Genomic DNA, 12,069 nt, shown 5'->3' with positions numbered 1-12,069 from the left:
GCGATACCTCGCCAACTCTTCACGAATGATATCGTCGGATATTTAACATTTCCCAACAAATGCTGTCGAGACGTTTAACATCTATCCGAGGGACAGCACACACGATGAATCACCTTGCCTGTGAAATGCCAGGATGGTAGTTTATAGTTGGGTCAGAATTCAAACCCAGGCTGGATAGCCGGGGGGGGGGGGGGGGGGGTGGGGGTGGTGTGTGTGTGGTGTGTGTGTGGTGTGTGTGGTGTGTGTGTGGTGTGGTGTGTGTGTGTGTGTGTGTTTTTCCCGGAGATCATCATGGACATGGACCAATCAATATGCAGAACCCGATACATTTACAGAAGTTTTTATTCATTAATTGCATTAAAAGAGAATTTTGAAAAGATTCAGATGTCAATTTGCAGGAATGAACAACCCACTTCCGTCGCAGATTATTCAACCAAAGCAGATTATTTTGGGAGAAATATAGAAAATTCTAAACAAAGTGAATAATGTGGGTGAAATGAGTAAAAATGTTCCTGAAGGGTATTCCACTTAAATGGTGGATACAGTGAGTGCATTGTGGGAAATGTCCATTTTCCTCCTCAATCATTATTGTGATTTCCACTTGTACATTTTTAATGTTTTCTCGGTGAGAGTAGCCAAGTAATGCTTCTGGTTTATTTCGATTGGACAGATGTCACGGACGGGCTGATTAGCTTGAAGGGTCTGCAGGACCTCGGGCGACCTGGCATGCCACACCTGTAAAGAGAGAAACCATTCCCGTTAATCATGTGATGCCACACTTCCAGAGAGAAACCATTCCCGTTAATCATGTGATGCCACACTTCCAAAGAGAGAAACCATTCCCGTTAATCATGTGATGCCACACTTCCAAAGAGGAAACCATTCCCGTTAATCATGTGATGCCACACTTCCAAAGAGAGAAACCATTCCCGTTAATCATGTGATGCCACACTTCCAAAGAGGAAACCATTCCCGTTAATCATGTGATGCCACACTTCCAAAGAGAGAAACCATTCCCGTTATTCATGTGATGCCACACTTCCAAAGAGGAAACCATTCCCGTTAATCATGTGATGCCACACTTCCAAAGAGGAAACCATTCCCGTTAATCATGTGATGCCACACTTCCAGAGAGAAACCATTCCCGTTAATCATGTGATGCCACACTTCCAGAGAGAAACCATTCCCGTTAATCATGTGATGCCACACTTCCAAAGAGAGAAACCATTCCCGTTAATCATGTGATGCCACACTTCCAAAGAGAGAAACCATTCCCGTTAATCATGTGATGCCACACTTCCAGAGAGAGAAACCATTCCCGTTAATCATGTGATGCCACACTTCCAAAGAGGAAACCATTCCCGTTAATCATGTGATGCCACACTTCCAGAGAGAAACCATTCCCGTTAATCATGTGATGCCACACTTCCAGAGAGAAACCATTCCCGTTAATCATGTGATGCCACACTTCCAAAGAGAGAAACCATTCCCGTTAATCATGTGATGCCACACTTCCAAAGAGAGAAACCATTCCCCTTATTCATGTGATGCCACACTTCCAGAGAGAGAAACCATTCCCGTTAATCATGTGATGCCACACTTCCAAAGAGGAAACCATTCCCGTTAATCATGTGATGCCACACTTCCAGAGAGAGAAACCATTCCCGTTAATCATGTGATGCCACACTTCCAGAGAGAGAAACCATTCCGGTTAATCATGTGATGCCACACTTCCAAAGAGGAAACCATTCCGGTTATTCATGTGATGCCACACTTCCAAAGAGAGAAACCATTCCGGTTAATCATGTGATGCCACACTTCCAGAGAGAGAAACCATTCCGGTTAATCATGTGATGCCACACTTCCAAAGAGGGAAACCATTCCCGTTAATCATGTGATGCCACACTTCCAAAGAGGAAACCATTCCCGTTAATCATGTGATGCCACACTTCCAGAGAGAGAAACCATTCCCGTTAATCATGTGATGCCACACTTCCAAAGAGGAAACCATTCCGGTTATTCATGTGATGCCACACTTCCAAAGAGAGAAACCATTCCGGTTAATCATGTGATGCCACATTTCCAAAGAGAGAAACCATTCCGGTTAATCATGTGATGCCACACTTCCAAAGAGGAAACCATTCCGGTTATTCATGTGACAAACTTCCATTCCATAGTAAAACCAGCAACCTCGGTCATGCTCGGAACACAGTGGAGAATAATCTGTTTGTATAAATCCAATTTGCCTTTCACCACTTTTTCACTGAAAATATCCTCAACTTGTTCATTCCTTTATGATTATAGTCTCATTTACTACGACTGATCAAGACTTGGTTTGGTGTAGCCTTGGGGAAGTTTTGGCCAAGTCTTTCACGAACCGGCCCCCCAACACTGCTATTCACCTGAAGATGATTTTGGAAGAAATTTGCTATTTGTTCAGGGTGCTGGAGATAACGAGTCTACTCTCTGGAAATGACATCACCGTGGGGATCTTCAAGATCCACCAGCTGATGCCCTGTAAAAGTCCAGAAGTCATCCAGTTTAACGTCCATCCGAGGGATGGTGCACTGAGGCAACACCATGTCTGCACAGTACCAATCCCACAGTTTATAGGAGAGTCCACAATGGAACCCCAACGACAACATCCGGTCAGGACTTGCAATCTCATAAGCACCTTCACTTTACTTTGAAAATGTATCCAAGGGCTTCCTGCCCACCAGATCACCACAAGGTACGTCCCCATATTTGGAGCAAAGGTGATGATGAAAACCAATGGCATCACTGAGATTGATTTACAAGAAGAAGAAGCGTCATTCTGGTCACCTGGTGGAATCTGCTCCTTCTGTGTAAGAGGTTCGATTGAGTGTTCAAGAGCGCGTCAGCAGGGAAAGCCTTTACGTAGCGATCGAGCACCGAACTGGAGTAATGCTTATATATCACTTCCTGTACCTGATTATGTTTATATTTTAGATGTTGCTTCAATTGGGTGAATTAAAGCCAACATTCCAAAGTGTTGGGCAGCCGTGGTGTTGGCTAGCGGCTAGGGTGCCGGCTTGGGATCCTAGGATCCTGGGTTCTAATCCCAGTCGATCGCTGAATTAACGCCAGGGGGGTTTGACTCAGCCCGTCATCCTTCTGTGGTCAGCTAATTGAGTACCAGTTCACTGGTAATTCCCTGTTTGTCGTAAAAGGCGACAAACAGGGTTGGCGGCAGGAAGGGCATCCGGCCGTAAAACATTGCTTCAAAAAGGGGACCGAAAAACAACAACAACCACGGTGCCCGAAAAAGGCCAACCCCCGCTTTGCGGGGAAAAATGGCCTCTAAAGGTGGTTTTATTTTATTTTATTCCGAAGAAGGTTTCTGTCTTCACAACATTTTAATTCACTCAATTTGAATAACCATGGACAAGCTCCTCATGCCGAAGGAGTTCGACACTGAGCCAAACTCAACCCTGGCTGAACGACGATGGCTTCATTGGCATTGCGTTTTCTCAAGCTACCTAACGTCCATCGAGGAATTCAAAGACAAGCTGTTCGTGCTCTTCAACCACATCACGACTCCCATGTACAAGTACATCGCCCGGTGTCCAACGTACGAGGCAGCGATCGAGGTACTCCAAGCACTCTACGTCAAGCCCGGGAATGAGATATTTACGAGACGCCTCCTCGCCACGCGTACACAAATGGAAGGCGAGTCGCTTCACCAGTACATGCAGGCCCTGAAGCAAGTTCGCGTGGACTAGAATTGTCGGGCAGCGACTGCGGAACAGTACAGTGAAGACTTAGCACGGGATACATTCATAAACGGGATCCAATCGGCGCTCATCCAACAACGCCTGCTGGAAAATGAAACGACTTTCCAGGCAGCCTTCAATGAAGCTCCTGCCCCAGAGCAAGTGCAGAAACGATCCGAGCCCTCCGGGAGGAATACCTTTACTGCAAAGGCCGCTACCGTAGGAGCACGGGAAGCACAACACTACCATAGAAGCACAACGGGCAATAACTCGCTCGAGGAGCGAAACACCACAGGTGCGACGACGACAAAAAACACCACAGGTGCAACGACTGCAAACGCAGCTTTGGTGGCGAAGTGTTATTTCTGTGGACGTAACAGACATCCCCATAATAAATGCCCCCCCACAGACGCCGTTTGCACCCACTGAGGAAAGAAGGGACATTACGCTGAGGTATGCAGGTCTACCGCCAAGGTAAATAAACCAACTTCCGCGGCTATTCACACTCCAGAGAAGGTCATGGCCGCTGCACCAAGTTGCTTATAAAAGTACAGATAAATGGACACGCGGCAGAATCATTGATCAAGACCAGCAGCTCTGAAAGTTTTGTCAGCATGGCAATGGTAAAAGACCTTAAGTGGAAGGTCTACCCAGCCGAAAAGAAAGTCACCATGGCTTTACCGTCCCTACTGTCGAGCATACAGGGATACTGTAAAGTCGAGCTCGCCATATCAGAGTTTCTATGAGTGGCAAAACGTTGCAAGATCGCCATGATTCATTGTGTCATCCGGGGATGACAAGAATGGCTCGTTTTATACGCTGTTGAAATCTGCGTTTTTCCATGGAACACATCCCATGAATGTTTTGCGTCCCGTTTCCGCTGAACTTAAACCGAGATTCCAAGATTCTTAAACCTTAAGCAGGTTGGCGCCAGACACCCTGATCAAAGCAACGTTGCCCTTCAAGAGACTGAACATCGATTTCAAAGGCCCCTTGCCATCGAACACACAACGGCTACATACTGACTATAGTGGACGAGTTCTTGAGATTTCTATTTGTCAATCCTTGTGCTAACATGACTTCATCAACTGTTATAAAATGGCTTTCTCAATTATTTGCGATTTTTGGTCGGCCTTCCCACATCCATTCTCACCGATGGTTTTGTTGTCTGTAAGACGAGCTCAAACAGTTTTTACATGGACACGGCCTAGGCACAAGTCACATAACCAGCTACAACCCACAAGGGAATGTACTGGTGGGAAGGTACAATGGTATTATTTGGAAGACCGTGACTTTAGCCCTGAAATCACGTGACCTATCAATTGGACAGTGGGAGGCCGTCATAAACGACGCTCTGCAATCCATCCGTTCGCTGCTCTGTAAGTCAACAAATGCCACTCCACACGAACAGCTATTTGCTTATCAGCGCCAATCCACCAGTGGACACTCTATACCCACCTGCTTGGCCTATTCTGAAACTACTCATGCGAAGATCGGTATACCAGAGCAAGGATGAAGCAATGGTGGATAAAGTTTAACTTATTGATACGAATCCAGAATATGCTCCAGTTCTGCTTCCTGATAGTAGGGAGACCACGGTATCGGTCAAGCACTTGGCCACTCTTGGCGGGGGTACTCCAGTACACACGAGGGACAGTACCCCATCGATGGAGCAGAACGGACAGAACAAGCCTGGAGAGATCACAGCACACCCTTCTGGCAGTTCGAGAGTGAGGGGGCATACCGACTGGGAGGCCCGGCAGGCCTTCATGCCCTATGCCGCCGCTTGAGAATGACGTGCCTTCTGAGGTCAAAGAGACGTCTCTGCTTAGAGTTTCTGTCCATCACCGGCTACACAGCTGACCCTGCACGTGACAAAGCCGAATGCCTCAACTCTGTGTGTGTCTCAAATTCTTGTGTCCCAAACCCATCCCTCCCTGTACCCAACTTACCCAGTCAAACCCAGCTGCTCCTGGACTCTGTGTCCTTCTCTCCTGACAAGGTGGAGAAGTTTCTGTCAATCCTCGACTGATTCTGCAACTGGACCAGACGGCATCAGCCATGGGTCCTAAAATCCTGCTCTGCCGCTCTATCTCACCCTCTCTCTGTTCTTTTCACCCTCTCTTTTGCTCAAGGTCCTGATGCGCAAGATTGGAGGTCTCGTCTCTTCAAAGCTGTCCATGCGCGCTCGCTTTCGAAGCTCGCTTTCGAAGTTGGGGAGATCTCGCGAGATCACGGCGAGGTCACGTCTTTTCGAAGCTGTTCCATGCGCTCACGCTTTCGAAGCTAAGTGATCTTTCACATTTGTGTTTTTGTCGTATCTTTATCTTTCTTTCGGTGTATGTACCTATTGGGGTGACTTTAATAGGTTTCTCGGTGTTAGTTTTTCATACCTGTGTACAGAATCGTCGGTTTTTTCGTATCGTGTATTCTGAGGCCTAGTGTACTACTAGTCGGCTACCGTGTCCTCAGACCTTGGCTTGAGGCTTTTGTTTTTTGTCTTAGCGGTTCTTCGATCACGCTGCAACTACTTTCGGTCTCTGTTTTTCACGGTCTTTTCACCCATACGCCCTTGTTTTAAAATCTCAAAAAAAAACATAAAAATTTTTTCCTTCCCTGTTCTTATCCGCTTGTGCGTTCTTATTTGTTCTTTCGTTCTTCGTTCTTTTGCTCTTTCGTTCTTCGTTATTTGTTCTTTCGTTCTTCGACCACGTTGTTCGAGATCACGTGATCAAGTTGTTAATACATGTTTCATCTATCCCCTCAAGAACTTTATTATTATGTCATATTCTATAACACTTTTTTCTACTTCTTCTATAAAAGGATGCTTTCGACTTGCTCACCAATTCTATTCATTCAAAAAAAAATTCCATCTCTTACAGTGCATCTTTCATTCATTCCCTAAACTCTCCAGAACTCCACCCACCCTTCAGCGTCCTCAAACGTATTTTTGACTCGAATGTCTCAAGAAACTCATTTTGCAATAAATGTTCGTTTCCCATAAATCGTACACTTTTCAAAATCCAATCACACCCCTCCCCACCAAATCTTCCCCATCACCCATCTCTGTCAAATCTTCCCCCTTGCCCCTCCAACCCCAAATCTTCCCAAACACCCATCCCTTTCAAATCTCCCCCGCTGCCCCTTCCCTCCTAAACTCCCCCCACACCCCTCCCCTCCGAGACTCTCCCTCACTCCTCCCCTCCTAGACTCCCCTCTCACCCCTCCTCCTCAAAGCGTCCTCCCCGCTTCTTCCCCCTTCCAACTTTCACCTTCATCTTCCTCAACCTTCTGCCTCACTCTTCCCCCTCCTCAAATAACACCTCACTGCACCTCACCCAAACACCATCAAACCTTTTGTCCGCCCCATTCTTCCCTTTCTCCAAGCTATTCTGTAATCTCTGACACACCTGCAACAGCTCTCCCTACCTCTTCCTCCTCTTCCACATCCTGCCCTACCGCTCCCCCCCCCCGTTCTGTATCCGATGCTCCCCCTTCCTCTTCCTTAACAGTATGGACCTCAAACATCCGGGGCCTTCGCTCAAACTTAACTGATCTCTCCATACAGGTTGCTTCTGACAAACCAGACGTGATCTGCTTAACAGAAACCTTCCTCCTTCATGATGTCTCTGATTCCTTGGTATCTCTCCCAGGTTACTCCCTCCTCCGGTATGATAGACCTGAGCCTCGTCCTGGAGGTGGGGTTGCTATCTTTATAAAAAAACTCTCTTCCTCACTCGCCCTGCACTGCCCTCTCTCCACCTCACCCCCAGGAATACCTTTGGCTACGGCTTCCCCTTCGCTCCCACCTTTTGTTCATATGCGTGTTGTACTGTCCACCAAACAGTGATGACTCCATCTACATCTCGCTGTCTGATAATATGGACCAACCTCTATCTACCCATCCCAACTCTCTCTTCCTCATATGTGGTGATTTCAACTGTCACCATGCCAGTTGGCTGGGGGTGGGTACCTCTCTCACCAGCCATGGCTCTTCAGCAAAGGACTTCTGTGACTCACTGGGACTGACACAATCTGTCAATTTCCCAACCCGGATCTCAGTCAACGGAGAATCTTCTCTTCTGGACTTGGTTATGACTAACTTCCCTGAAAATGTCTGCTGCTCTTCTTCTGCTCCAATCGGCTCTTCTGATCATGTGCTTGTTAAAGTGGACATCTCTCTGACCATTTTCAGAGAGCCTCCTCAGCGTCGACGAGTCTGGCATTTCACTCAGGCCAACTGGCACGGTCTTCAAGCAGCCATCAATCATCTGGACTGGTCTCCCATCTCTACTGCCTCTGACATCAACTCATCCTGGGAATTCTTCCAAAGTAAATTGCTCTCTCTCATGCACAGATTTATCCCTTCTCGTCTTCAGTTGTCATACCCTTCCTCCCGTCCATGGTACACGGAATCTTGTGGTGAGGCTATTGCCCAGAAACAACTTGCTTTCGTCTCCTGGAAAGCAAATCCAACGGAAGGAAATCTCATTTCCTTTCACAAAGCCCGAAACAAGTGTGTGTCCACCCTCAGGAGAGCCAGGAAACAATATCTCTCCGTCCTCAGGACCGAACTCTCTTATCTGTCTCCCTCTTCCAAATCCTGGTGGCGTCTGGTGAAATCTGTTTCTGGTGTTTGTTCCCCCTCCATCCCCTCCCTCACCTTAAATGGCCACACGGCTGACTCCGCACGTGAAAAAGCTGAATGCCTCAACTCTGTGTTTGCCTCTAAATCTTGTGTCCCAAACCCATTCCTCTCTGTACCCACCGTACCCAGTCGTACCCAGCTGCTCATGGACTCTGTGTCCTTTCCTCCTGACAAGGTGGAAAAGTTTCTGTCAACCCTCGACTCTGATTCTGCAACTGGACCTGACGGCATCAGCCCACGGGTCCTAAAATCATGTTCTTCCGCTCTTTCACTCCTCCTCTCTGTTCTCTTCACCCTCTCTTTTGCTCAAGGTCATCTTCCATGTGCTTGGAAATCTGCCAACATCACCGCTTTGCACAAAAAAGGTGCAAAAACAGATCCCAGCAACTACAGACCAATCAGCCTTCTCCCAATTATCAGCAAAGTCATGGAATCCATCATTGCTTCAGATATGAAATCTTTCCTCTTCTCCAATGGCTTGATCTCTGATCATCATTTTGGTTTCAGACCTGGACACTCCACTCTGGACATGCTGCTTCTGCTTTCTCAACAATGGATGGAGGTCCTCAATGCCAAACAGGAAATTAGAGCAGTCTCCCTTGACATATCACGTGCCTTCGATACGGTCTGGCACCCCGCTCTGCTCACCAAACTCTCCTCTTTTGGTATCCATGGAAATCTCCACGCATGCCTGGCGGACTTCTTCTCTAGTCGTAGTCAACGTGTGGCCCTGAATGGGTTTCTCTCATCTCCTCTTCCTGTTCAGGCTGGAGTTCCCCAAGGCAGTGTTCTGGGCCCTGTGTTTTTTCTGGTCTTCATCAATGATCTCTCTGACTCTCTTGAAAATCCTCTCTATCTCTTTGCTGATGACTCTACTCTCTGTCGCTCCATTCTTCATCCCTCAGATCGGCAGTCTGCAGCCTCCTCACTCTCTGCAGACCTTGACAAAATCACAGACTGGGCAAACAAGTGGAACATGTCTTTCAATCCTGACAAATCTCACACTCTTACGATGTCTCTCCGAAAAGACCGACTGGACAACCCTCCCATCCACTTTCTGAATAATCCTCTCCAAGAAGTTCTGTCACTCAAGCTTTTGGGTCTCACTATCTGCCATGATCTTTCCTGGAAAAACCACATTTCAAATCTGGCCTCCAAAGCCAGTCGCCGACTGGGCATCCTCCGTCGTGCGAAGTCCTTCCTTGGCACACCTGAGCTCCTCACCACATACAAGGCTTTCATCCGCAGCTCAATGGAATACTGCTCTCCCCTCTGGGCTGGTGCTCCTGCCTCACACCTAGCTCGCCTTCACGCTGTTGAAACCAAAGCATTCAGAATCATTGGAATCTCCCGCGATGAAGCTAACTCCAAGGGCCTCTCACTCACTCACCGCAGGCAGGTTGGTGGTCTTTCCGTCTTCTACCGACTCCTCTCTGGCCTTGCCCCCCCCCCCCCCCAGCTCTCTCTGGGCTCTGTCCCGCAAATATTCCTACAGGTCGCACAAGATCTGCCTGCAACCCTCTTTTGGTTAAACTGCCAAAATCAAGACTCTCTGCTCACCTTCACTCCTTCATTCCTCTTTTCTCCCGCCTCTGGAACAAACTCCCTCACTCTCTTCAATCCCACTCCACCCTTCAAGTCATTAAAACAGCTGTTCACCACCATCTCTTATCTTCCCCCATCCAAAACCTTGATCTTTTCTACCCCCGCTAATTTCACCACAATTCCACTTTTTGAAATACCAAATTTTGTCCTGGAAGTCCTTGGTGTCCTTGTGCTTTATACTTCTCCCTCCCCCCCCCCCCCCCTTCCCACGCCTCCTCCCCCCGGGCCCTCTCCCTTCCACACATCTCCCTGCTCTCGGATGTTGTGTGTGTGTGCTTCCCCTTTTCTCCCCATCTTGTCTTCCGCTCCCTCTTTTTGTGTATTTTGTTTGTCTGGTCGATTTGTTTGTTAAGTTAATGTTAGCTCTTTCACGAGCCTCGATTCAGTATACAAAAAAAAAGAGAAAAAAAAAGTAACTTTTCACAATTGTGTTTTTGTCGAAACTGTATCTTTCTCTCGGTGTATGTACCTATTGGGGTGTCTTTAATAGTATTCTTGGCGTTGGTTTTTCATACCTGTGTACAGAATCGTCGGTCTTTCGTATCGCGTATTCTGAGGCCTAAGTGTAGTACGAAGGCTACCGTGTCTGACCTTGGCTTGAGGCTTTGTTTTTGTCTCAGCGGTTCTCCGATCGCGCTGCAATTACTTTCCGGTCTCTGTTTTTCACGGTCTTTTCATCCCATACTTCCTTGTTTTAAAATCTCAAAAAAAAAAAAAAAAAAAAAAACATTTCCTTCTGTTCTTATTCGTTTATTCGTTCTTATTTGTTCGTTCGTTCTTCGACCATGTTGTTTGTGATCACGTTGTTAAAAAATGTCTCATCTGACCCCTGAAGACCTGTATTCTGTCATATTCTATAACACCTTTTTCTTCTTCTTCTATAAAAGGATGCTTTCGACTTGCTCACCAAATCTATTCATTCCAAAAAAAAATTCCATCTCTTATAGTGCATCTTTCATTCATTCCCTAAACTCTCCAGCAGTCCATCCTCCCTCCAGCGTCCTCAAACGTATTTTTGACTCGAATGTCAAGAAACTCATTTTGCAATAAATGTTCGTTTCCCATTAATCGTACACTTTTCAAAATCCCATCACCCCAAAATCCCATTTCCCCTCCCCTCTAAACTACCCCCTTGCCCCTCCCCTCCAAATCATCCCCATCACCCATCTCTTTCAAATCTTCCCCCTTGCCCCTCCCCTCCAAATCTTCCCAATCACCCATTCCTTTCAAATCTCCCCCCACACCCCTCCCCTCCGAGACTCTCCCTCGCTCCTCCCCTCCTCGACTCCCCTCTCACCCCCCCCCCCCCTCCTCAAAGCGTCCTCCCCGCTTCTTCCCCCTTCCAACTTTCACCTTCATCTCCCTCAACCTTCTGCCTCGCTCTTCCCCCTCCTCAAATAACACCTCACTGCGCCTCTCCCAATCACCATCAAACCTTTTGTCTGCCCCATTCTTCCCTTTCTCCAAGCTATTCTGTAATCTCCGACACACCTTCAACAGCTCTCCCTACCTCTTCCTCCTCTTCCACATCTTACCCTACCGCTCCCCCCCCCCCCCCCCTGTTCTGTATCCGATGCTCCCCCTTCCTCTTCCTTAACAGTATGGACCTCAAACATCCGGGGCCTTCGCTCAAACTTGTCTGATCTCTCCATACAGGTTGCTTCTGACAAACCAGACGTGATCTGCTTAACAGAAACTTTCCTCCTTCATGATGTCTCTGATTCCTTGGTATCTCTCCCAGGTTACTCCCTCCTCCGGTATGATAGACCTGAGCCTTGTCCTGGAGGTGGGGTTGCTATCTTTATAAAAAACTCTCTTCCTCACTCGCCCTGCACTGCCCTCTCTCCACCTCACCCCCAGGAATACCTTTGGCTACGGCTTCCCCTTCGCTCCCACCTTTTGTTCATATGTGTGTTGTACCGTCCACCAAACAGTGATGACTCCATCTACATCTCGCTGTCTGAGAATATGGACCAACTTCTATCTACCCATCCCAACTCTCTCTTCCTCATATGTGGTGATTTCAACTGTCACCATGCCATTTGGCTGGGTGTGGGTACCTCTCTCACCAGCCATGCCTCT

At 47.5% G+C, this 12,069-nt stretch overlaps 1 protein-coding gene across 4 annotated transcripts in view; it reads right to left on the bottom strand.

Moving 5' to 3' along the window:
* Positions 1–324: 324 nt before the first annotated feature.
* Positions 325–12,069, bottom strand: part of RFWD3 (ring finger and WD repeat domain 3) — an 86,133-nt gene continuing 74,388 nt past the window's right edge. For all 4 annotated transcript variants that reach the window (XM_078786145.1, XM_078786149.1, XM_078786146.1 and 1 more), the window contains one exon: positions 325–735. In XM_078786145.1, coding sequence (XP_078642271.1) covers positions 586–735 — 150 coding nt within the window. In that variant the 3' untranslated portion in view covers positions 325–585. The remainder of the gene's footprint in view (positions 736–12,069) is intronic.

The sequence above is a fragment of the Myxine glutinosa genome, chromosome 10, assembly GCF_964187855.1.
Source record: "Myxine glutinosa chromosome 10, kmMyxGlut1.1, whole genome shotgun sequence".
Classification (NCBI taxonomy): domain Eukaryota; kingdom Metazoa; phylum Chordata; class Myxini; order Myxiniformes; family Myxinidae; genus Myxine; species Myxine glutinosa.
Note: the sequence above shows the minus strand (reverse complement) of the source record. Positions and strands in the feature narration are given on the sequence as shown.